This window comes from Stomoxys calcitrans, chromosome 4 (assembly GCF_963082655.1).
Source record: "Stomoxys calcitrans chromosome 4, idStoCalc2.1, whole genome shotgun sequence".
NCBI classification, from domain to species: Eukaryota; Metazoa; Arthropoda; class Insecta; order Diptera; family Muscidae; genus Stomoxys; species Stomoxys calcitrans.
Genome location: NC_081555.1, coordinates 9,607,825 through 9,635,551, shown reverse-complemented (window position 1 = coordinate 9,635,551; position 27,727 = coordinate 9,607,825). Strand labels below are relative to the sequence as shown.

The following is a 27,727-nucleotide window of genomic DNA, read 5'->3' as shown; positions in this document are numbered from 1 at the left end:
CGACGAAATTTGGGAAATCTGTTATTAAATTCATGCAAACCATACGCAATATAGGATATAATTAATGTTAATCATACAAAATCTGTGGTCTATAAAATGTAAAAAATACGAATCGTGGGTTCGAATTTAAACAAGTAAAAAGGCATTAAGTTCGGCCGGGTCGAACTTTGGATATCCACCACCTCGGGTGTATATGTAAACTCCCTTTCGCCACAATCTGGTGAAAATTGGATAACTTATGCAGCCAAATTCGGAAAGGACATTGAGTGGTCTAATTTCACTGTTGAATTGTGTATTTCAAATTTTAGCGATATCAGATAAAAAATAAAGCCTTTTTGAGGTTCAGATCCTTCATCAGCAGATCGCTCTGTATGGAAGCTATATCTAAATATTGTCCGATACAAGCCATATTTGGGACCGAAGTTAGGAGACCTAAAACTACCCACTGTTAAAAATTTCAGCGAAATCGGTTAAAAAATAAAGCTTTTATGGGCTTGATACCCTTTATCTGGAGATCGGTCTATATGGCAGCTATATCTAAATATAGTCGGATCTATACCACATTTAGGTCGGATGTTGAGAGGCTTAAAAATGCGCACAATTCCAAATTTTAGAGAAATCGGATAAAAAATAAAGCTTTTATGGTATTCAGACCCTTTATCTGGAGATCGATCTATATGGCAGCTATATCTAAATATAATCCGATCTGAACCATAATTGGGTCAGTTGTCAGGAAGCCTTAAACTACTCACTGTTTCAAATTTCAGCAAAATCGGATGAAAAATAAAATTTTTATGGAAATTAGATCCTATATCGGAAAATCGGTCTTTATAGCAGCTATATCCTAATATGGTCCGATTTGGCCCGTTCAAGATCCTAACCAGCGTGCATCAAAAAAATTTATCTGCGCAAAATTTCAGCTCAATATCTCAATTTTTGAAGGCTCTAGAGTGATTTCAACAGACGAACGGGCAGACACGCGAACATGGTTAAATCGTCTTAGAATTTTACCACGATCCGAAATATATATACTTTGTAGGGTCGGAAATTGATATTTCGATGTGTTTCAAGCGGAATGAGAAAATGAATATACCCCCTATCCTACGGTGCACAGTGGGCCAAATGGCAAAAAAATTGGAAATAAGTCTACAACTTTTTATCTGTTGATTTTAGCCATACTAAATGTTCTAGACATTTGTAGAGGAGGACATAGGCTTTCAGAAAAGTGCTGTTGTTGGTCCATATCTTTAATACAGGGTGAGCTACAGGGTGTCAAAGTTGACCACTTTTGACTTCTCCAAGCTTCTGGGGGCCATAACTTTTGATCTACTCAACCGATTTACATGATTTAGGACTCTAGAGAAAGAGCTTGACAAGATCTAAAAAACTTATGCATAAAGTACCATGCCATCGTGTACTGTTAAGGAGTTATGAATTGTTTAATTTTAAAATATGAAAATTTGGCCTTGGTTTTTTTCAGTGTTTTTTAAATAACTCCGTCAATTTTAAAGCTATAAACTTCATACTTCACACAAATTATGCCAGCATATGTGTGCATAAAATACAAAAGGAATCACGTGAATATCTTTGGCGGTTTAAAAATGGCATCGTTTTCAATATGAAAAATATTTTTTTTGTCAAAAAATTGCAAAATTTTTCAAAAAAGATACTCCCATTTCCTTTAAGTTTTCGCAAACTTTGGCCATCAAAGCATTATCATTTCTTTCCATTTTCACAAAGTCGAGGTATTAAGAAAAGTTTTAAGTGCTAATTTGGCTAATTTCGATATCAAACAACACCGTTATCTTAAGACCAAAATGGCCAATTTTTTTACTAAACTTTTAAAGTTTCTCACTGGAAAAAAAGTTCCACGGGGATTTTTTCGCTTTTTTTGAACTTAAATGAAAGCTTAAAATGTTCCCAACATTTTAAGGTATGTCTCGCCATATCCTAGCCATAAATGAGATCGTAGCGATCAAAATACTGAAAAAAGTCAATTTTCAAGTAGTGCTATATTCATTGCTAAAAAACAAGTATTACGTCACATTTTATTGCAAAGATGTTAAATAAACTTTTATTTGGTAACACTTCTTCTACAAAACACAAAAAGAATCATGGAAATATCTCTATTCTATTCCATTTTATGGAAACGGCAATAAAAAAGTCAATTTTTCAAAAAAGTCGAATTTCCCAAATTTTGTTTTTGTTGTCCTAATTGCACATGACACACTATAGCCATATTTACGCAACATACCTTATCGTAAAGGAAATTTTCATACCTTTCCAACGATGTATAAAACATTTCTCAACTCGGATTCTATCTACTCTAAAATTCATTTACACTTCATTAAACTCTATATAAAAATGTCTATTTGTGAAATGGAACCTTATATGGGGCCTACACTAAAACATTGATAGATTTGCCCAGGGTTTACAATACAAATGTGTTAGAATAAAAAAAGGTCTCCTGCCAAAGTTTAAAAAAATTGGAATAAAAATATGTGTTTTAGAGCGAAAACACTTCGCATCGGCGTGCGTTTGTATAGTACCTACATCTATTTTTAATGTAAGCTGATGATTTTTGAATAAAAAGTAACCTAGAAATATACCTGCATATATATATATATTTGTGTTAAGATTTGATGCAGACAAATGTTACCTGTTTCGCTATGTCGAATTCCCAGGAAATCCACCGTATCAATGAATGTGAAAAAACCTACCCATAAAAAATTCATTGTCATTTTTTTTAACCAAATTCGAGTCCAGGTAAATAATTATAGAAGAGTAAGTAAAAAGAGGCACTTTGGACCCCTTTTTACGATTGCGTCTGATACCTGAAATGGGTCATTAATTGTGAATATATTGCATAAATATTTGAACAAAATCCAAATTTTCTTCATTATATTTTGTAGAGGCGTAAAGGACATTTATAAGTTATGGAAGTCATACTGAAGTATTCCACTCTTTCGAAAATTGTATGGGACATCAAAAATGATTCCAAATCATACACGGAGTCATTTAAGGAACTTGTTTACACTTTGGACCACATATATGGAATAAGGCTAAATAAAGACGCTTTAGACAAACTTGAAAAATTCTACAAATCATTTGAGAGAAGGTTGCCAGAATGTTCATTCGCAAAAATCAAGTTTTTCAAAATGTATGAGAAGTGGCTGAAATCGGATCTACTTATTGAAATTAAACCGCTGATTCCCGGCCGGCCTAGCAAAGCATACGACGAAGTTACGGAGAAAACCAAAAAGAAAAAACAAGAGGAACTATTGGCGGCACATCCGCCAAATTTAATAAAAGATACGTTCAAAACAGCATTGTTAAAAACACAACCAAAAAATGTTGGACGAATTGTCGATGTTTTACCATTAGCATCTCCGAAAAGGGTAAAGAGAATGGTAGAAAGTATTCCAACTCCAAAATCGACTACAGAATTCACGGAGGAAGATGCACTGGCCCTGATTTTGAACCTAGGCCTCTCAAGAAACAAATACTCAACAATGAGGAAGGCTCTTCGTGAAAAAGGATGGGGTTGTTTACCCTCAAAACATAAATTGTACAACACCAGGACGAAAATGGTGCCATCAAATATATACGTGGACGAATTAAAAGCAAGAGTGAAACTTGCTGATCTTGTTGAAAATACAGCTGTTAGAATTATTTCTAATTTTACTGAAGAACAGTTGAACACATGTAATAATTCCGAAGTGGTTTTGATCAGCAAATGGGGTTGTGATGGATCATCTGGATTTTCCGAATATAAGCAACAAACAGAAATAGATACCAACTTCGCATCAATTTTCATGGCATCATTAGTACCATTGAGAATGAGATTGTACAAGGACCAATCTTCATCATCGAAAGAAAATGCATTTCAAGATATATGGATAAATAGAACACCTGGGTCAAAATATTTATGTCGCCCAATTCGGTTTGAGTATACAAAGGAAGACCGGAACACAACACGATCTTTGGTGAACGAAATAAAGGAAGAAATTGCTGCATTACCCATGATTGTTATAAACCAATTGGGAAGAAATATAAAAGTTTCGTTTCAACTACAACTCACTATGATCGATGGAAAGGTGGCAAACGCATTAACTGGCGTTATGTCCAATTGGAGATGCAATATTTGTGGCAAGAAGAATGGGCAATTCGAGGACAAGTCTGATGAAAATTTAGTAAACGAAAATGCGCTCAATTTCGGTATTTCGCCCCTGCACTGTAGAATTCGATTCATGGAGTATTGTTTGCATTTATCGTATGACCTTAAATATCGGACTAGCCCTGGAAACCGCGATGTCTCTGCTAGAAACAACCAAGATCTTCACAAAATGAGGCAGGAAGAGAAGAATCGAATCCAGTTGGAGTTTAAACAAAAGGGACTTATAATAGATAAACCTCTTTACGGATACGGAAGCACAAATGATGGCAACTCGGCAAGGCGGTTTTTTGAGGACCCCGTATCGACATCTAAAATAACCGGTCTTGATGAACACTTGCTAAGACGATTCAAAGTGATTTTGGCTGTAATCAATAGCAAAAAGATGATAAATTCAACCAAATTTGAAGCTTATAGTAATGACACAAAAAACATTTTATCTGATTTATATTCGTGGAAAGCTTTAACACCGACAGTACATAAAGTCTTACATCATGGCAAGGAAATTGTGGAATACAACATACTTCCGTTAGGAGAACTTACAGAAGAAGCTCAGGAATCCCGTAATAGAGATGTTAAACAGTTCCGGCTTTTCAATACCCGAAAGAGCACCAAATTTAACCAAAATTATGATTTACTTCAATATTTATTGTTATCGTCTGATCCGGTACTATACAGCATCAGAACTAAATGGCTACCAAAAATATGTGACGATATAGATAAGGACGATCCCGATGCCATTCAAATTAAAGAGCTTTTAAATTTTGATACCTTAGATTATTTGGTAGAGAATAAAATCAAATAATACAAAACTAAAATGCTTTTTTATTTTGGGAGTAGCTAATATACATATAAACGCACGCCGATGCGAAGTGTTTTCGCTCTAAAACACATATTTTTATTCCAATTTTTTTAAACTTTGGCAGGAGACCTTTTTTTATTCTAACACATTTGTATTGTAAACCCTGGGCAAATCTATCAATGTTTTAGTGTAGGCCCCATATAAGGTTCCATTTCACAAATAGACATTTTTATATAGAGTTTAATGAAGTGTAAATGAATTTTAGAGTAGATAGAATCCGAGTTGAGAAATGTTTTATACATTGTTGGAAAGGTATGAAAATTTCCTTTACGATAAGGTATGTTGCGTAAATATGGCTATAGTGTGTCATGTGCAATTAGGACAACAAAAACAAAATTTGGGAAATTCGACTTTTTTGAAAAATTGACTTTTTTATTGCCGGTTCCATAAAATGGAATAGAATAGAGATATTTCCATGATTCTTTTTGTGTTTTGTAGAAGAAGTGTTACCAAATAAAAGTTTATTTAACATCTTTGCAATAAAATGTGACGTAATACTTGTTTTTTAGCAATGAATATAGCACTACTTGAAAATTGACTTTTTTCAGTATTTTGATCGCTACGATCTCATTTATGGCTAGGATATGGCGAGACATACCTTAAAATGTTGGGAACATTTTAAGCTTTCATTTAAGTTCAAAAAAAGCGAAAAAATCCCCGTGGAACTTTTTTTCCAGTGAGAAACTTTTGAAGTTTAGTAAAAAAATTGGCCATTTTGGTCTTAAGATAACGGTGTTGTTTGATATCGAAATTAGCCAAATTAGCACTTAAAACTTTTCTTAATACCTCGACTTTGTGAAAATGGAAAGAAATGATAATGCTTTGATGGCCAAAGTTTGCGAAAACTTAAAGGAAATGGGAGTATCTTTTTTGAAAAATTTTGCAATTTTTTGACAAAAAAAATATTTTTCATATTGAAAACGATGCCATTTTTAAACCGCCAAAGATATTCACGTGATTCCTTTTGTATTTTATGCACACATATGCTGGCATAATTTGTGTGAAGTATGAAGTTTATAGCTTTAAAATTGACGGAGTTATTTAAAAAACACTGAAAAAAACCAAGGCCAAATTTTCATATTTTAAAATTAAACAATTCATAACTCCTTAACAGTACACGATGGCATGGTACTTTATGCATAAGTTTTTTAGATCTTGTCAAGCTCTTTCTCTAGAGTCCTAAATCATGTAAATCGGTTGAGTAGATCAAAAGTTATGGCCCCCAGAAGCTTGGAGAAGTCAAAAGTGGTCAACTTTGACACCCTGTAGCTCACCCTGTATTAAAGATATGGACCAACAACAGCACTTTTCTGAAAGCCTATGTCCTCCTCTACAAATGTCTAGAACATTTTGTATGGCTAAAATCAACAGATAAAAAGTTGTAGACTTATTTCCAATTTTTTTGCCATTTGGCCCACTGTGCGGTGGTGAGTATAAAAAAGTTTCAATATTATTACGATGTCACTAAAAGTGGCAAAAGTTGGAAGGCCTGTTATTTAAATAATGTAATAATGATACGGAAAGTGTAATTTAATCAATGGAGATCATACGCCACATGGGAATTAAATCATGCGATGTACATGATTTAATTCCCACATAACGTATGCTCTACGTATGATACGCCACATGGGATCTATTATATGTAAATCATACGCAACGTTGGATATATTTCATGTAAAACAAAAAAACTGTGTTACCATTCATTGGAAAACTATAGTGTCAGACAGAAAGACGCATGAACGGACATCACTGTGCTATATATCCAATTCTCATCATATAATGTCATACTTAAGAAGGAAACATATTTTTTTGAACACTAACAATCATACGCTCTAGAGACCTAAATCAAAAATTTATGTGACGAGTCGTTCAAAATTTATAGAGTGACAGACCGACAGACGGACGAACGAATATCCCTATTTTATATAATCAAATTTTCATCATATGTCATATTCAAAATTAAAATACATATTTATTTGTACATAATAAGAATCATATGCTCATGTGAACCAATTTGAAATAAATCGTAAGCATTTTGGTTTGCTAGAATTTTAGCTACAAAAAACCTCAAACCAAGGCAATTTTTTCAATTATTTATCCTTCTTTTTAATTTTGTAAATTTTAATTTTTCTTAAATTTTATGATCCTTTTGCAGAATGCACATCCTCCCAATATAGATGCCGCAGTGGCATGTGTATTGATAACAGCAGACGTTGTGATGGCACTAGAGATTGTCCTGATAACGATGACGAAACTGATTCATGCCGTAAGTATTTTAAAAAAGATCCAATAATATTTTTATCGATATTCTTATTGCATAGAAAACGTTTTGTATAGCAAAAATCTTCAACGTTATTAGTTAAACTTTAAGTAAACCATTTATATTGCTGATAAAAACTCTAGCCACTAATGTGTAGCCTAAGTTTTTCTTTGCATTATTTTTATTTCTGTTATAGAATAGTAAAAAATTAAAAGAAATAATAATAATAATAATATTGGTATTTTTCTAATTTTTTAACATGCTCTTCCCATAACAAAATACAAAAAACTTAACCAAAATAAAAACACTAACACTGAATAATGAAAAATGCATGTCCTTGCAAAAACATAAACTAAACAATAATTAACAAAATCTAACACAACTCAAAACAAAAACACACATAATCCCACCACAACAAACGTTTTGTCTGGACTAACCTAAAAAAAAATTGAATTTGTCAGCTGTTGTGTGCAGTCATAATCAGTATCTATGTAGAGATGGCGTCACTTGTATTAGTGATGGCCTTATCTGTGATGGCACCGAAGATTGTGTTGACGGTGATGATGAAGAACACTGTGATAGCAGTAAGTATAGCGTATATCGAACATAAATGTATAATGATATAACAAATCATCGGCATTAAACCATTTTGACATATGTTCTTCTCTTTCTGTCTTCTCTCTTTCTCTTGCTATATATACATATAAATATCAAATTTATTTCTCGAAAAAAAATTGTTAGTTATACCAAAAATTAAGTACTTCTGTCCCAAAGGCAAATTTACATGCCGTGATTTTAGTTGCATATCAATTATACATCGTTGTGATGGTCAGGTTGATTGTCCCCAGGATCGTTCAGATGAGGAAGGATGTCGTATGTTTGTGTTTTCTTATTTCTCTTGTTTTCTCAATATGTACTTTGGCAAGGGTTATCTTAAGATTTTAATTGGCAACTTTTAATGTTTTTTTCTCAACTGCCATGGTATTATAGCCTGCTTACATGATAAATGGCAGTGTGATGATGGCACCTGCATTAGTAAAGATTTAAGATGTAATGGCAACATAGATTGCCCAGAGGATATATCTGATGAAAGACGTTGTCATGGTGAGCTTATAGTCTAACACAAAAGAAACTTTGGTATTTTAAATGAAATGTAACATGATATTTCTTACAATAGGTTTTAGATTTTCAAGGCGTATGCTTAATTTTAATTAGGATTTAATTTAAGGTAAATAATTTAAGTTAAATTTATATTTAAGTACAAAATTAAGTTATAATGTCATACACAACATGGGACTTTATTAATGTAAATCATACGCAACATGGGAATTGATTTAAGTGAATCATACGCATCATGGGATTTAATTAATATAAATCATACGCAATGTCCGCTTTAATTAAAGTAAATCATACGCAGTTCCTAATAGAAACTCATAATGAGGTTACGATTAATATGTACCCAAGACGCATATGGATACAGACCAATGGCGATCTGTTCATTGGCCAATTTAAAGAAACCAACATTCCCCAAAAAAAAAATTTCGAGCTAAAACCTAATAGAAGTACGGATGTACTGACCACAGATATTATTTTTGTTTTGTGAAATAGCTTTCACTTAAACCTTTCAACCTTCACACCATATACAGCCCAACAACCCCACCAAATATAGCCCAATAAGCTAATGAAAAAATATATAGCACACATAACAACTGAGCTCCTAATTATGCTACATAAGCCTTTAGAGTTCTTTTCTGGACTATTTTGCTTTCATTTGATAAGTGATGTGCACTTAAATCCTACAATACCCCGTACACAATACCCAAACACATTGCAGATGAGGGCCTATAGTTCAGATATAAACAGTATTTCCTTTTGACCCTTGGTACCCTATAGGGCGGGATTTCTATTTGCATTGGCTCAAGAAGAGATCGCTTTTGAGAAGAGATCGTCTTTTTATACCCTCTACCATTGGATGGGGGTATACTAATTTTGCCGTTTATACCTCTTCGCAATATTGATCTGAGGCCCAACAATGTATATATTCCAAGTCGATTTACCCATTGTCCGTCCGTCTGTCTGTCTGTTGAATGCACGCTAACTTTCAAAGGAGTAAAGCTAGCTGCTTGAAATTTTGCAAAAATACTTCTATTAGTGATGGTCGGTTGGAATTGAAAATGGGCCAGATTGGTCCATGTTTTGGTATAGCTCCCTTGTATACCGATTTCGGATCTTGACTTCTTGAGCCTCTAGATGGCGCAATTTTCATCCAATTTGGCTGACTTGTTATGACTTTCAACAACAGTTCTAGGTATGGTCTAAATTGGTCGACGACCTGATACAGCTACCATATAAACCGATCTCCTGATTTGACTTCTTGAGGCTCTCAATTGAGTAATTCTTATCCGATCAACACAAGTTTTTTTTGTATTGCTTATCTACTTTCAAAAACATAATTCAAAGCTACCGCTTGGGATAGCACATGTTTAAAGATCCGCAAGTCCTTCCTGTGTCTATCCCAATGTGAAGGCAAAAAGTGTACTCTACTACCAAAGACCTTTTATTGCTGTCCTCGTCTATCCTGATGAACCTTCATAAATTATTTTTAATTCCTTTTTGTTTTGGGTGGGATGGGGTGAAGGGGATTAACCTCTGACACGACCTCTCATTTGTCTACAATATGTCTTGTTTATATTGAGAGGAGAGAATCGCTAAGAACCAAAACACCCTTGATTTGAGTACTTTATTGTCGCGATCTACATGTACTGCTGAACGGCAGGACGTGACCCAGATACTCGGATCCTTATATCAACATTAGATTCAAACTCTACTGCCATTGACCTTCTTTTAATTCCCATATTATCCCGATTGAAATACACGCCTATTGAAGGATATTTAGTGGGTTGGCCGGTCGCAAACTCTCCCTAATTTTTATGCCAGATTTGTAGTCAACTCCCAAAGAACTTTAATTTTTTTTAAGATTGGGGAGGGCCCATAGACACCTTGGACCAAATTCTTATAACAGATGTGTACTTAACTTCCAATTACCTTTCCATTAATATCCATATTCTCCCCATTGGTGAATATGCCATACTGGTGGAGTTTTGGGGGTGGGGAGGCTTCTCAGACATCGTGGAATAAATTTTTATATCAGAATCTTACTCTACTTTAAAGTAGCTTTCTCTTGATATACATATGCCCTGTTGGGGGGTTTTGTGGGTGGGGAGGCCCCTTAGACGCCTTGAAAATTTGTAAAGTTAAAGGTATATGCAAAAGATAAAATAATGTGGTTCCCTTTTTATTTTTTTAGAAGGTTCTGACTTTATTCTTTATTGTTATAATCATTGAAAATTTAGAATTTTCAAGGTATATTATAAAGATTTCAAATAATTACATTCTGGTTCCATGGTGCGTATGATTATTTTTATTTATTTTGTTTATCTGGTAAAACATTAATATCTAAGAAGCCATTGCATGAAAACGAGTGAAACAAAAGTAATTTGTAAGTCAAGACCTCATAGATAAAGCTTATGAAGAATTTGTATAGGGTTTTGAAGCGATAATTTGGTTAAACTTCGCGTTTTTCCGGAAAAATGTGAATAAAAGCATGGTCTTATCAACTGAAACGAACATGAATCATATTTATCATATTTTTCTAGAAGATATTTTGAAAAAATAGGGTTTTAAGTAAACTTAGAAGTCGATTATGAATAGCAATTCAACTATGGTTTCGTTGCCAGAAGATAAACTCCTAAAAAAAATTAGTATAATTAGTATACTGTTGAACATTGCTGTCAGTTTCATTCAATATCAGTATTTTGAACATTCGACAACTCAATAAATTGTAAAAAATTATGCAATTCAATATAGACATGGAAATTTCTATAACAAATTTGACCGCTGGCAACTCAACTGAAATTGGGTTGGAATCCATAATCGACCCATCAATTCCATTTCTGAGCTTTTGTTGAATATTTTTTGTTTAAACTATACAGTAAACTTCAGTTTATTGTATTTCTTACAATGTTCACTATTTCAAAGGAATATTAAGTCTTTTATGTTTCAATGTCATATTTCCTACTATTGTATGGCTAATAGTTAGCTGCTGCTGCAACACATCTAAAGCACGCGCCAACACAGAGATTATCATTTAATTTATTGCAATTGCAAACACTTTTAATATTTTCCATTCCATTCAATGTTTATTTCCATTCAATGTGTAAAATATTAATTGCTCGCTCCTTAAGCAATTGCATTTGATATAGGTTTATTAAATTCATTAAGATTTATGATATACATTAGAGCAAGTGGAATTAGTTTTTCAGCCACCCCAAAAGTAAATCGTATCTTAGATTAATATGTAAACAATGTTTGCTGAAGGTGTTACACCCTATTTGCAGCTACTACAATACAGCATATATCAGCAATGAAAGCATGTCTTTTTAATAAACATTGCATTAAGCAATCATGTCTATTTTTATTATTTTCATATAAAACGTTTCAATTATTATTGCATGAGCAGATAGTGTTGATATGCTAGCAAACGCTTCATGTAATTTTTTTTTCTTTTTTTGCTGTCTGTCTTGTTCTGTCACTCAGTTGTCGCTGAGTTATCATTTCAATCACTATGATTGATTTAGAAGCTTATAATTCAAACAATGATTTCATTATCTCGCCTTTTATGATTTGAAAATTGAATATTTATTTGGTTTGCTAAGCAAACCCTCCATACGCTCTATATATTTCCATAATCGAGAACACCCTTTTCAAGACATATTTCACATTTTTGTAAAATGACATCATTATCATGTAATACATAAATTGAGCAAGTATAAGATCATCATTTTTTTTTAAAAAGGAATACAATTTTCTTGTTATTCAATAAGATCATCATTATTTTAAAAGTATGAAAATTGTTTATCTAATAAGTATAGCATACTTTTAGGAGTTTACAAATTTCAACACAAAATAATTTAAGAAGGATTTTTTTTTTAAACATTAAACAACGTTTCTCAACAATTTTTTTTAGAAAGTTATTGTATTTCTTCAGCAATAATTTTTTTTTTACCTTCAAACATCAAATTTTTGATTTTCAATCATTGCTTTTTTTCCTTATTTCTACCGAGTTTTAATTTTTCTAATAGATATTTTTTACCAAAGGTTTCTTGACATCACATCCTTCCTCTCTTTGTTTATCTAACTTCTCTCAATAAATTCTATACTTTTTTAATAGGGAATACTCATATCCATTTTTTTTTTTTTTTTTTTGAATTTTGTTTTTGGATTTATTTTTCCATTTTTTCGCACACGGACTAACATATGTTAAATTTTTCTTATTTATTTTATTGCATGCTTTCAACTAAACCAAAACTACGTATAAAAAATCTTTCAATACGCTTGTAAATATCATATTAAAATGCTTCTTTTGGAAATCACAAAAACAACAACTTAAACAAAAATTTTTGGTTGCTCAAAACATACAAATCTAAGGTGGTGTTTATTCCAAAATCCCCTCTGACCATCATGACAATGATGATGAAGACTATTGTCTTTACAATGAATTTCGTTGTGACAATGGTCAATGTATACCCTATCGTGAGTTATGCGATAATATCTATGATTGTTCAGATTACTCCGATGAAAGGGATTGTGGTAAGTTCTATGTTTTCATGTTTCTTCCAGTCTCTGGAGAAATAGTTAAATGTCTCTCAAGTACCAGTTTAATATTTTGGTGAATTTGGTATTCTAATAATTTGGTGGTGGCTAATATGAAAGCTTCTTTAGAAAGTTGGCTTCAGTTGTGACTTCAAACTGTTGTGTGTTTCTAGGTTTTACCAAAGCAATTCTGGCAACAAAATATTAATTAATTCAATTTCCTTATTTTTCTTACCTTTTCCCAATAATCACTACAACTACAAAATAAAACAAAACATATGTTAACTGTGGTTATGGTCTCGTGTCTTAAATAAAAAACAAAAAACCAAAATCTTCCTCAAAACTTCAACTAACCAAAACTGAATATCAAAACCCAAAACCAAACCTTTCAACCTCTTGACTACACTGTAAAAAATTTTGTAACATTTTTCAATGTTCAATTTAAAAAAACAAAAAACCAAAAATTATAACCAAAATTGGATGGTATGTGGTGATTTCTACTCTACACGAATTGGCGTCTGGCATTACAACAATGGCAAAATTTGTAAACCCCCCAAAATGAATTTGCATGATCTTTTCATTATTTAACACTACATATACTTAACCAAAACCCTGAACAATTGGATTTGCATGCGGTTTTATTTAATCACAACCTACACTAAACGGCCCCTAAAGATCTAAGAGATATAGACAGAGATATCTTCGATGAGGATGAGATTATCAGAGAATATGCACCGCATCACAGAAGGCCTACAACAGAGGCACCACCTTTACATGAACTGGATTTGACGGAATTCTCTTATTATTATCCTCAATCCAATTATTACCACAAGGCCAACGATTATAATCCTTGCACAACTTCACAATTCAGATGTGGCAATAATGTTTGCATACCCATACACTTGAGATGTGATGGTTTCTATCATTGCAATGATTTAACCGATGAATCAGATTGTAATGAAAATCCGCCTCAATTCAATAGGCCCATGACGAGCGAAAGGCCTCCGGCCAATGTGATGATAAGAACAACGGTTACACCACGCAGAAATTCCACCTTTTGGACACGTCCGGCTCCCACAACGACTAGTCAAACAACAACAACGCGCAGAACCACATTGACCACTCCAGCTCCCAGTAGGTTGTCTTTAGCAAGCAAGCTGTAATCATGGCATTGAACTTTGAAAAGAAAAACTCTTTCTCGCTCTCTTGTTCTCATCGTCATCTTTCTACACTATTCTCTGTCATTTTGAAGATTTTTAGTATTGAAAAAAAAAAACAAAATACTAAAGCTACTGGAAATCAAAAAAAAACTGATCACTGCACCTATTAACCCTAACATATTGCATACATTCTAACACTAATTTAAAAAAAAAAAATCTAGTTAAACCAAATAAGGCAAAGTTACAAAAAAAAAAAACACATATTTATGGCCACACCATTTGACCAACATGTTTGTCCTCCAAAGAGGCAAACAAAATTTTTTACAGTGTACTTATATTGGATGCCAATAATTATTCTGGTAACAAATATACATTTTCGTATAAATGTCCCTTGATATTTCTTATATGGATAACAGTTATTTTTGTAATATTGTCTTTATAATACTCATATGGTATAAGAAAAAATATTTTTTTATCATTTCGTCACTTGTCCAGAGATGGGATTTTCACAGAACAAAGAAGCAAAGAGCTCAAATAGGGAAAATTATTTGTCTTAGAAAGGTAATAATACGAGAAAAATTTCTTAATAATAAAAACAAGTAAGGAAGGGCAAAAGTCGGGCGATGCCGTCTTTATAATACCCTACACCATAAATACAATGTGGGAGTTATATCCAATTCTGAACCAATTTTGATAGACTTGGCCGAATGTTTTTCGATGGTTTATTAAACAATTCGTAACAAATTTCAAGCAAATAGGCAAATGACGACATTATTGCAAATTACCAAAAATCTGGCGAACATATATATGGGAGCTACATCTAATTCTGAATCGATTTCGAACAAACTTCTCAGATATTGTGGTAGTCGTCGAGGAAAGCGTTGTACAAAATTTTGGCAAGATTGGTCAATAGATGCTCTTGCAGTGGCTCAAGGAGTGCAAATCGGGCGATATATATATATATATATATATATATATATATATATATATATATATATATATATATGAGAGCTATGTCTAAATCTGAACCGATTTCTATGAGATTCACCAGTAATGTCGAAAACATACGAAAATCTTTCCTGTCGATTTTCTAGAAAATCGGTTAACAAATGAGCAATTTATTTCAATATTTCTCAAAATCGAACGAACATATATATTGGAGCTATATCTAAATCTGAACCGATTTCGAGCAAACTTTACACATATTGTCAAAGTAGGCGAAGAAAGCGTTGTACAAATTTTTGGGAAGATTGCTCGATAAATGCGCTTGCAGTGGCTCTAGGAGTGAAGATCGGGCGATATACATATATGGCAGCTATATCTAAATCTAAACCGATTTCCATGAAATTCACCAGCCATATCAAGAGTCATAAGAAAATCTTTCCTACCAAATTTCGAGAGAATCGGTTACCAAATGAAAGAGGGAGTAGTGTTTATTGATATTCGTCTTAAATTTCTGAACGTTAATGTCGATGGGAAAGACATTAGCCGGAAGTCGATTCCACATACGAATGGTTCGGGCGAAAAATGAATTTTCTTGGTAATGCATGGTTCGGTCGACTGGCCAATCAATTACAAACGGGTGTGAGTTCCTGGCATGTCTTGTACTCCTGGTGAACATCCTATCGTCAGGGATAAGAAGACGAATACCCCTGGAACACACGCCATGGATATAACGATAGAGCAGCGCTACCCACATTCCGACAAGGTTCAAGAGAAGCAATAGAGTTGGATGCTTTACTGTCCCCAATCAACACAATCGCTCTCCGTTGAACCCGGTCAAGTAGCTCCAAGGATGATTTTGGAGCTCCAGACCGTATATGAGAGTTATATTCCATCCTCGGCCTGATGTAGGTAGTATAGATCTTGAGAAGATCAGAAGAGATGAGATATTTCTTGCATCACTTTAGAAACCCCAAACATTTGAATGCTTCTTTCGACACTTCGAAAACATGTTTTGACCAACGGACATCACATTGTATATTCATGCCCAGAACATCAAGAGCATCTGACTGTTCAATATCAGCCAGGATTAGTGAATCGCTTGTGAGACAAGAAACAGCACTGTATCTTCTGTGCGTTAAAGTCTACTCTGTTCATTCTACCTCACTCGGAAATGGCCAACAAATCCTGGTCAAATCATCCATAATGCGCCTTCTGTCCACAATTTCTTGAGGACTGGGCCTGTCATCGGCAATTGAGTAGACTGGATTCGAAGTCTGACCCAATAGATCGTCAATGAAAATAAGAAAAAGGAAAAGGGAAAGGACAGAGCCTTGTGGCACACCTACAGTCCATGTATTCTCATCTGAATGACACATACTGCTGTCATCGGCAAATAAGTAGACTGAATTCAAAGTCTAACCCAATAGATTGTCAATAAAAATAAGAAAAAGGGAAGGGGAAGGGGAAAGAACAGAGCCTTGTGGCACACCTACAGTCAATGTATACTCATCTGATGAAAACCCACCTACAACAACTCGTTTAGTGCGATCTCTGAGCAAGGCTCGATATAAATCGAACGAAGTTATTACCGACTCCAAAAGCTTTGATAAAAGTGCACCGTGCTAGACCCTATGAAATGCCTTGGAGATATCCAGAGCCATGACCTTACTTCTCACCAAACTGGTGGATAGAGCGACTGCATCGTTCTGACAAAAATGCCATTAGGTCTCTCGAAAATCGATTTCTGCGGCAGCCATACTGTCTATTGCTAAGAAGGTCATTGGACTCTAAGTATCTGACAAGAGGATGGTTAACCATACTCTCCATAACCTTGGAGAGCGCGGAGCATATCGCAATTGGCCAGTAATTCGCAAGGTTGTTCGCCCCACCTTTTTTTGGGGATGGGCTGAACGTTCGCAACCTTTCAACGCGCCGGGAAAACTCTTGTACTGTATACTGTAAGCAAGGTTGAAAAGGTTGCGTAGTGGACGAGCAAGTGTCGAAGAACACTTACAAAGGACAAGTGTTGATATACCTTCCGGGCCCGGAGATTTATTTAAGCAATATTTTCAATATACTCAAATCAATTCAAACGGAAAGTGTGTTTGTCTAAATTTCCCTGAACAATCCATTAAGGAACAGGGGATACTTCTCTCATTTCATTGAGTGCAGTCGGATTAATGTTTAAGCTCAGTCATAAGGGTCCTCCTTTTTTATGCCGAGTTCGAACAGCGTGTCACATAGTGACACCACTTGGTAGAGAAGTTTTAACATGGCAGGATTTCTCACAAATGTAGACAACATTAATAAGAGGATAAGCACTGCTGACAATTTTTCGGATGTTAGGGTCGGGAGTTGAACAACTGCGTCACGGCGAAAATTCTAACCTTTGCGCCACGGTGGAGTACTGGTCTAAAAGAATTCATAAAAAATTCAAAGAATGTAAAGTGACGGAAAAAAAAGTTAGATCTCTTCATATATAAGTAAAATCTTTTTCTTAAACAAATAACAAACAATTATAGCATTTATTTTTTTGTTTTTAATAAAGTTAACCCATTTTCTATTTAATTTACGATATAAGCATTTCAATATATTTGTATAAATATTATATTAATGCCATCTCAATACCATTGAATATTGGTTTTCTTGTATGTACACTGTAAATATTGTCAAATGGTTATTGAAAATTCAAATTTCTTAATACTCATAAACATTTTTAGCATTGTCTTCAATTTAATCACCCATGAAAAAACGATAAAAAATCATTTTTTCCCATATCATTACAATTTTCCTTTTATTTTTCTTTTCTTACATTAATTTAATTTTTCAAACACTTCACTTTCTTGCTTACAATCTCACATACATTTGATTTGGCATGATTTTATTTATCAAATGGAAATTTCTTCAACAAAACCAAAAAAACCACAAAATTTAATGCGCTTTCGTAACCACCAACAAACAAAAAGCCAAAAAACAATGCCTAAGTTCGGAATTTATGTGTGAAAATGGTGATTGTGTGGCTTTGGAAGCTGTTTGCGATGGTACCGCTGATTGTCCTCGCTATGATGATGAAAGCTATGGTCTATGTAACTGTGAGACTGATAAGGTAAGTTCTAAAAGCCAAAACTGCAAGACCTGAAAGGATTCTTAGATCAAAGTAAAGCTTCTAAAACTACAAAATCAAAAATAAATCAACATCTCAATGCATATTTTTCACACCTCAATCAAATCCTTAGTACAAATGTAAACGCGGCGGTGGTTGTTTGCCCAAAACTCAAGTTTGTGATGGCAGACCTCAGTGTAGAGATGGCAGTGATGAAATAAATTGTCGTAAGTATAGCAAGAATATAAAATAAAGCTACTAACATTAAAGAGCAACTTTTTAAGAAAACATATTTTGTTGAAACTCAATGTTGATATAGAATTGCTGCATGTATTTTTTAATATATATATATATATATATATATATATATATATATATATATATATATATATATATATATATATATATATATATATATATATATACATATTTTTTTTCAAAAATATCACATTGATTTTTTTAATGATTTTTTGCATGATATAGATTATAGAATGTAGCATGTGGCATGTTAAAAAAAATAATTTAACTAATATCAAAACCCTAACACATTTAATAGATTTTTTAAAAATTTTTTTTTTGTAGACTTTTTAGATTTTTTTAGAAGATGTGTATACAAATTTTTGATTTTATATATGTTTTTTATTTTTTATAAATTTTTTTTATTTTAAATTTTTTTCCATGAACACTATTTATTTTTAAAAATATTTAAAAATATAAATTAATTTAGATTTATGTATTTTAATGTTAGTATTGTATAACTACTGTTTTAACTCTTTTTATGGTCGTAGCATATTCCTTTTTATTTGGTTGATAATTTTCCTTTGCAGCTATACTACTAAGTAAGAGATTACTTTGAAGAAGTATCTTTTTTACTTCATTATATAAGAAACAAAAAACCAATTTAAATGAAAGGCAGAAAATACCATCGTTTATAACTGCCTTATATTTAAATTTTAATTATTTTTTATTCTAAAAAAACCCCTTATAGTATCACTTGTTTGAGTAACTACCAATAATACCATAAGTGACTTTATTTTCTTGGCAAAACATTAATTTATAGCTCAGCTGTACTTTAAAGAACTTTTTATAAAATCCCCGAAAATGTTATCTTAAAAACCTTCGCGATTTAATAGGATTCCTCAAAGACTGCGTTTTTATCCATACGAAAAATAATTCCCCATTTGTTCATACATTTCTCAATCACTCATTGCATTTATGTGACTTAAAATAATCATCTCATATTGTCAATAATTTTTCAACTTTTTTAATATTTTTCATATGCTTAGTCATCTCATTCTTAAATCATATCTGAAAATCAAACAAGTAAAACAGCATTGGATATCTACCACCATGGATAAATTATCCATTCTGTTTAACATCAAAAATTCCCTCGGCTTAAGCGAAGTCCTATTCTTCTCTGTACGACATTTTCATTCATATGATAAAAATAAAGTAATAATAGATTGTCCGAAGTAGTGCGATTTGAAGAACTATTTTAATTTAGTTAAGCTATCGGTGGTCGATAAACTGAAATGGATAACCCAGACATCCTTGAGCGGCAATACATATTCATAATTGAACATCGTATCTGTATTCCATTCTTTTTAACATTCCAAGATCCCTCGGCCTATGCGAAATCCGAATATAGATTTTCAATCGTTTTATAAAGGAATTCATAATAAATTTCCGTTTCTCCTCTGTGCGAAATTTTCATAAATAAATAAATAAAGTAATAACAGATTGTCCCAAGTAGTGCTATTTGAACAACTATTCAAATTTGGTCAAGCTATCGGTGGTCGATAAGCTGAAATGGATAATCTAGCCCTCCCTGAGCGGCCATACATATTCGGAATTGAATATTGTATCTGTATTTCCTTCTTTTCAACATTCCAAGTTTTCTCGGCCTACGTGAAATCCGAATATAGATTTTCAATCGTTTTATAAAAGAATTCATAATAAATTTCTGTTTCTTCTCTTTACGACATTTTCATTCATAGAAAGTTTGATTTGATGTTTTATCGCTATACAGCATTTCTTAGTTTAACATTGCTCTTCTATAAATGGTAGTCTTTGCAGAAATGAGTATACTGCTTATCAATACCAGAGTATGACTGTTGGCAATCCAAAACAACTTTCATCTGACAATAACTCTATTTGCGGAATTATATTCTATCATTTTTCAATTTCTAAGGCATGCCATACTTCGTTTTAATTTTTTCCATTTTTGTGATGTTTACAGCATGTAATTTTTACAACTTTCAATTTCTACGCATAATTCATGTTTTTAACATTTCAATACCTTTTATATAGATTTTGCCTTTAAAAACTAATCATCTATCAATCTTAAAACTCTCAGGATATCAATATGAATGAATTTTAAACTTTCAATTTCAAATATTTTTCTTATTCAAAACTAAACTTCTATGGCCGCACAAAACTCTCTGAATGAATTCATTCATTCATTCAGTTTGAATGTGTTTTTGTCATGATTTTTTTTTCTTTTTTGTTTGTTTTTACTCTAAACTTATATTTCATGTTTGTTTTAATATGAAAATTAACAAACCATTTGAAACATTTGTAAATATATCACTATATTAGTTTGCTAATATCTTCTTTCTATTATGCTATACTTTTATTTTCATGGCTCATATCAAAATTTTTTCTTCTACACCTTCCATCAACCTCATCATCAACTCCATATATTCATCATTATATGCAATAAAAAAATATTAAAAATTTAAAAAAAAAAACAAAACACATACACACATGCAAAAAAAAATTGGAAATTCTGAAAGATTTTACTGCTAATTTCAATAAAACCCGCAATTTGGCCGAATGCTTAAGTTTTCAATTTCAATGCGCCGATGGCATCTGCATAGCTGATTATAAACTATGCAATGGCATAACCGATTGCTTGGACGGTTCCGATGAAATGAATTGTCCCATGAATTACGATGACACAAATTATGGTAAACTACAAGATAATTTCCCTATGACCTACCTACCTTTCCCACATACCAAATGAATTGTTATAATAACCCTAAACGCAAAAGCCCTTAAGGATTTTAGAGTTAGCAAAGCACTCAAAATAACATGGTATTTTTTTTTTTTTTTCATTTTTTATTCAATTTTCGAATGCATGTTGTATTACAGTTTTTCCATGATATAACTTTTATTTCTCATTTTATTTTCATATTTCCTTTTCATATATCAACCATTATCAAACACTTCACTGCTTCACTACATACATTATACATCTTTACAAAATAAAACTTTTCGCCTCACATTTTACAAGACTTTGACACCGAAGATTCTCTTAATGGATGCGATATTTATGAATTTGAATGTGACTATTCGCGTTGCATACCTATTGAGAAAAAATGTGATGGTTATCCCGATTGCGATGATGAAACCGATGAAATCGATTGTCCACCATTCACAGGTAAAGATCCATATTAGGATTTTCTTGTGTTCACATCAACTTCCTCAAGCCCCCACCAAATTCTGTGTGCAAAGAAATTTAGCTAAAACATATGCTATGTTATGTGTACAGTTTTTTTTGTTTAATATTTGTTTTATTTAAAAGATGCTCTTATTTTTTAATGTCCCTTCCCAAAATTCTATTCACAGATAATTGTCATGACAATGAATTTGAGTGTGATAATAATTATTGTATTTTACGTGGTCAACTATGCAATGGCATACCGAATTGCAATGATGGCACTGATGAAAAGAATTGCACTTTCTGTCGGGAGGGTGCCTATCTGTAAGAACAATGAATTAAGCCAAAAATAAAAACTAAACAGTGAAAGAAAAATGGATAACATAAGATTAAATAATGAATTAATACCTTGCTTTTTGGTGAAAACAATACCAAAAAGTATGGATTATGTGAAACTTTAAGTCCATATCATACGGTATTGTTTTCCCAAAAACGGGGTTAGTTTACTATCAAGGCGGTATGGCATAAATTTTTCTTTCGGTGTATAGGAATATCGGATTCTATATGAAATTTGCTTTAGAAAAATTTTACTTTATTTTGTTTTATTTTATTTTTTTTTTTTGTTTTATTTTATATTATTTTATTTTTTTTTTTTTTGTTTTATTTTATTTTAAAATTATTTTATTTTATTTCATATTATTTTTGTTTTTATTTTATTTTATTTTATTTTCTTTTGTTTTATTTTATTTTATTTTATTTTCTTTTGTTTTATTTTATTTTATTTTATTTTATTTTATTTTATTTTATTTTATTTTACTTTATTTTATTTTTTCATTTTATTTTATTTTGTTTTATTTTATTTTTATGCTATTTATTTTTTTTTATTTTATTTTATTTTTTTTTATTTCATTTTTCTTTTTTTATTTTATATTTCTTTTTTAATTAATTTGATTTTAATTTATTTTATTCTATTGAAACTTTTTTGAATTCTTAACTTTTAATTGTGTTTTTGAAATTTAAGAAGTTTTGTTTTAAAGCAAATTTCATATACTATATAAAAAATATGTAATCTTCTTCCATTACTCTATTTTTTATGATTTCTTAACCCATCTATTTATTTTTCAAATATTCCGTGACAACTACAAACAAAAACGTTATCATCATCATTATCATCAACATCAACAACACCTTCAACGCCCACACAAACACAATCTCAAATTCTCATCATCTACACAACAACCTCTTACATTTATGTATCACAAAACGAATGTCATACCCTCCTCACACGTTAATGCTATCAACCATAACCGTAATATGTACTGCCTACTTTTGGGGGTTTTTCATTCGTTATGAAATCAAACAAATAAATTTGGTATTTGTTTGTATTGAAAAGTTGTACTACGGGCGAATGTATTTTAGCCAATTTGCATTGTAATGGCCATAATGATTGTGCTGATGGTAGTGATGAGCACAACTGTGGTAAGTTTTTTTTTTTTTGTTCTAACCACCACTTGTTTGATGTTTTTGTAGTAATTTGTAAGGAATTTATAGATGTTAGCTTTAGTTTATATATAATCTTAGATTAGTACCATAGCAATTGAAATAGATGTCTAGAAGCAACTAGTAGCCTTTAGAGGGATTTTTATTGTTATATTTTTTTTTTTTGTTTCTCATAAAAAATTTTTGTGTTTTCAATAAATTTTTCATTCAAATTTGCTTTCACAGCTGATTTCGTTATGAATTGTAATATCGGTACTATAAAATGCAATAACACATGTGTTAATTTGAGTATTCATTGCGATGGCAAAATTGATTGTGAGGATGGCACCGATGAGCAGGACTGTGATGGTAATGGTTAATTTTATATATGTCTTATTGTATTTCCTCCCACTCCCAAGACCCCAAGAATTAAAATTCAAAAATAAAATATGAAATAAAATGGAATAAATTAATATAAAATATAATAAAATAAACAATAAAATAAAAAAATAACATAAAATAAAAATAAATAAATAAAATAAAATAAAATAAAATAAAATAAAATAAAATAAAATAAATTAAAATAAAAATAAACAAAATAACTTAAAATAAAAATAAAGAAAATAAAGTAAAATAAAATAAAATAAAATAAAATAAAATAAAATAAAATAAATTAAACTAAAATAAAATAAAATAAAATAAAATAATAAAAAATTAAATAAAATAAAGTAAAATAATTTAAAACAAATAAAAAGATGTATAAAAAAATACAAAAATTTACAAAAATAAAATTTATAAAAAATAATAAAAATATATAAAATAAAATAAAAAAAATTATATATATGAAAAATAAAAATAAAAATTTAATTAAATTAAATAAAAGAAAATAAAATAGAATAAAATAAAATAAAATGAAATAAATTAAAATAAGATAAAACAAAATAAAATAAAAAAAGCACAAATAAAATAAGAATAAAATATAACGAAATAAAATAGAATTAATGAAAACTAAAAACGAAAACAATTTGAAATTAATTAAAAATTCAATAAATCCAATAAAATTATATATAAAGTCGGACGGTGCCGACTGTATAATACCCTACACCTACACTCGGAGGATGTTTTCAGATGGGAAATAAAAAAATGCGAATCAAATTTCGAGCAAAGCAAATATGTAACAACATTATTGCAAATTACCCAAAATCTGACGAACATATATATGGGAGCTATATCTAAAACTGATCCGACTTCAAGCAAACTACTCAGATATAGTGGTAGTCGTCGAGGAAAGCATTGTACAAAATTTTGGAAAGATTGATCAATAAATGCGCAGTGGCTCTGGAAGTGAAAATCGGGCGATATACATATATGGCAGCTATATCTAAATCTAAATCGATTTCTATGAAATTCACCAGCAATGTCGGGAGTCAAATTTCGAGAAAATCGGTTAACAAATGAGCACTTTATTGCAATATTTCTCTAATTCAGACAAACATATATATGGGAGCTATATCTAAATCTGAACCGATTTGAAGCAATATTCGTAGACATTGCGAATCGGTTAACAAATGAGCAATTTATCCTTCCTGCCAAATTTCGAGAAAATCGGTCAACAAATGAGCACTTTATTGCAATATTTCTCTAATTCAGACGAACATATATATGGGAGCTATATCTAAAAGCAATATTCGTAGACATTGCGAATCGGTTAACAATTGAGCAATTTATAGCAATATTTCTCTAATATGGGAGCTATATCTAAATCTGAATCCGATTTGCAGCAAACTACGTACACATTGTGGTAAATGTCGAGAAAAACGTTTGGCAAGATTGGTGAATAAATGCGTGGCACTGTGGCTCTAGAAGTGAAAATCGGGTGATATACATATATGGCAGCTATTTCCAAATCTGAACTGATTTCCATGAAATTTATCAGTAATGTGGAGAGTCACGAGAAAATCCTTTCTACCAAATTTCAAGAGAATCGGTTCACACCATTTTATTGCATTATTACTGTAAATCGGACGAACATATGAAAATGGGAGCTATATTCAAATCCGAACCAATTTATTCCAATTTCAATAGGCTTCGTCTCTAAAATCATGCTTGTTCCAAATTTGAAAACGGTCGGATGATAACTGCAACCTGTACTTTGTAGACAAATTAACATGGACAGATGGACAGACAGACAGACGGACATGGCTAAACCGAATCAGAGACTCATACCAATGGGTCTATCCCTCTTCCTTCTGGATGTTACAAACAAATGCACTAGGTTTGTTTTTTGTAATTACAACAAAATTTTACTTAAATATCAAAGTTTTAAAAAAAAATCTTTAAAAATATTTTGATAAATTCTTAAAATACCTAAAAATTAATTTCAATACAAAAACATCAACTTCTCCCAAAGTCTATTAAAAATAACATTTTGACCACAATTTCAGCGAAAACTAATATAAATTTTTTCTAAAACAAATTATCCACCCTTCCATCATCCATTTCATCTCCCATTTCCCATTACATGTCTAACCGTTTTGATTTTTTTTTTCCATATTTGTGTGTGATTTATACATCCATCATCCCATATGATTGTTTTTGTGTTCTCACCCATTGCCAATATCACCTCACGATTTAACAATTCCCAATTCACAAAACCCACTTCAAATTTAAAACCACACAAATAAAAAACGCAGATCGAGGGTATAAATATTTAGTGGTTAACAATGGCTTTTCTTTGGATTACGATGTGGGCTGTCAACCGACTGAATTTAAATGTGATAATTTTGAATGTATTAATAATACTTTGAAATGTAATGGTTTATATGATTGTGCAGACGAATCCGACGAATCTGAAGAACTTTGTAAGGCCAAGGGTAATATGCTGCAATATATTATAATTAATCTTAAGTGTTATAACAACTATGTTTTATTAGAGAATAAGCCTAAGTTAGGTATAAGTTATTTTTTAAGACTTTTCAGGCTAAAAGAACAAACTCCAAACCATTTTGTCCTTTTGTTTGCAATATTCACATTTTGTGTGTTTTTCAATAATTGCAGCAAGCATTATTTGTTAATTAAAAAAAAAACAACAGATCCCATATTAAGCTTATATAAATAATCCTTAATCATTGTCATGCTTTATTAATAAATTTCTTTCTGTTTCTCCACGCTTTTCTTCTCTATATTTCTCCTCCCCTCCCGCATCCATATGTATATCTGTGTATACTTGAACATAATCATACCTAACCACATATGCGTATGTCTATGATCCAAAAAACCACACAATAACGCACAACACCTACAACACATTATTCAAAATAAACCCTGAATTGGCCCTTTGTTACTCTAAAACCGACATAACATTGCGCAGTCGCCACTGTGTTCACTCCCGAAGATTGTACAATCAATCAATTCTTCTGCGACGACGATTGCCACGACATATCCATACGCTGCAATGGCAAGTTCGATTGTGCCGATCGCAGTGATGAACAGGAATGCCCACCAACCTATCCATTACCGGGTGGTAGACCACCTGTATATCCTTGTCCCCAACATACATGCAGCGATGGTAAATGTTATAATGAAAATGAACGTTGCGATGGCATCCCCCAATGTGACGATGGCTCTGATGAAAGTGATTGTAAGTTGAATTCATGCTTCAAAAACCATTGTACATTTTCTTATAACAAAAACCCAAAAAAAATTTTCAAAAAAAAAAAAAAAATAACAAACAAACAATTTCTTTAAAACGCACATTTCCAAAGAAACAAAAGAAAAAACATGCACATTGAATTTGATTAATAAAAAATTTGATTGAAATTGTTTTGAATAATATGCGAGAAAACGAAAATGAAATTGAAAAAAGAGAACAAGACATTAAAAAAAAGTTTCCATTAAAATTTTTCTAATATAATTGCAGAATTTAATGTCCTAAATAATTAAAAAAATCGTTAGAAACATTTCCTATAGGTTTAGGTAAAGTTATGTTGGAGGGTTAGGTGACTAGGCAACTTAAACAAAAAATACTTAAAATTAAACATTTTTTATTTGTTCGAAGGATTTTTGTAGTTATTTCTAGTCCTAAAAGCAGGGACTTTCAGTATCTTATATTTAAGTTTAAGCCGGTATATATTAACTGACACAATCTTCAATTTCAATCTAAATTTAAATTTAACATTTCTTCCTTTATCGAAAGATTTTAGTAAGGATTTCACGCCAATAAAAAGTAACTAACATACGTGTCCGTTTCACTTTGCTTCGAAATAAAAATTTCAAAAATTTAAGATATTTTTCTTGGTCGAAGGACTTTGGTAATGATTTCCAAGACAAAAAACAAAACTTCAAATAAGGATTGCGTCTTAAAATGTAAGTCACATTTTTTTCTAACAGATTACAATCTTTCAAATTCAATTCCAATCTTCAAAGACATTTTGACTTACACTAAAAACGCTTTTACTGAAGGCCATGTCTCTTTTATACTACATTTAAAGACAAAAATCCTGTATGTCAATTGAAAAAATTTAAAAAAAAATCTTCCTTAAAAATGTAGAAACTTAGGATGTCAACGATATTTTGACTCTCATTAATAATTAGTTTTTTTACTCAAGTGCAGGAATTTAATATACTAGATTTAAAGACAAAAATCCTTAA

General features: G+C 31.5%; 1 protein-coding gene across 7 annotated transcripts in view; it reads left to right on the top strand.

Moving 5' to 3' along the window:
- The window catches only part of LOC106081403 (basement membrane-specific heparan sulfate proteoglycan core protein), a 304,578-nt gene that overhangs the window by 217,734 nt on the left and 59,117 nt on the right, over nucleotides 1-27,727 (top strand). The window contains exons 9-19 of one of the 7 annotated variants that reach the window (XM_059366573.1): nucleotides 7,192-7,302; nucleotides 7,758-7,880; nucleotides 12,784-12,945; nucleotides 13,624-14,082; nucleotides 18,020-18,159; nucleotides 18,290-18,383; nucleotides 20,952-21,125; nucleotides 21,452-21,598; nucleotides 21,787-21,922; nucleotides 22,992-23,077; nucleotides 26,448-26,717. In XM_059366573.1, the coding sequence (XP_059222556.1) occupies nucleotides 7,192-7,302; nucleotides 7,758-7,880; nucleotides 12,784-12,945; nucleotides 13,624-14,082; nucleotides 18,020-18,159; nucleotides 18,290-18,383; nucleotides 20,952-21,125; nucleotides 21,452-21,598; nucleotides 21,787-21,922; nucleotides 22,992-23,077; nucleotides 26,448-26,717 (1,902 nt within the window). Of the gene's footprint in view, nucleotides 1-7,191; nucleotides 7,303-7,757; nucleotides 7,881-12,783; nucleotides 12,946-13,623; nucleotides 14,083-18,019; nucleotides 18,160-18,289; nucleotides 18,384-20,951; nucleotides 21,126-21,451; nucleotides 21,599-21,786; nucleotides 21,923-22,991; nucleotides 23,078-23,323; nucleotides 23,447-25,770; nucleotides 25,951-26,447; nucleotides 26,718-27,727 lie in introns of all 7 variants that reach the window. The other 6 variants (XM_059366574.1, XM_059366575.1, XM_059366576.1 and 3 more) reach the window with 6 other exon arrangements.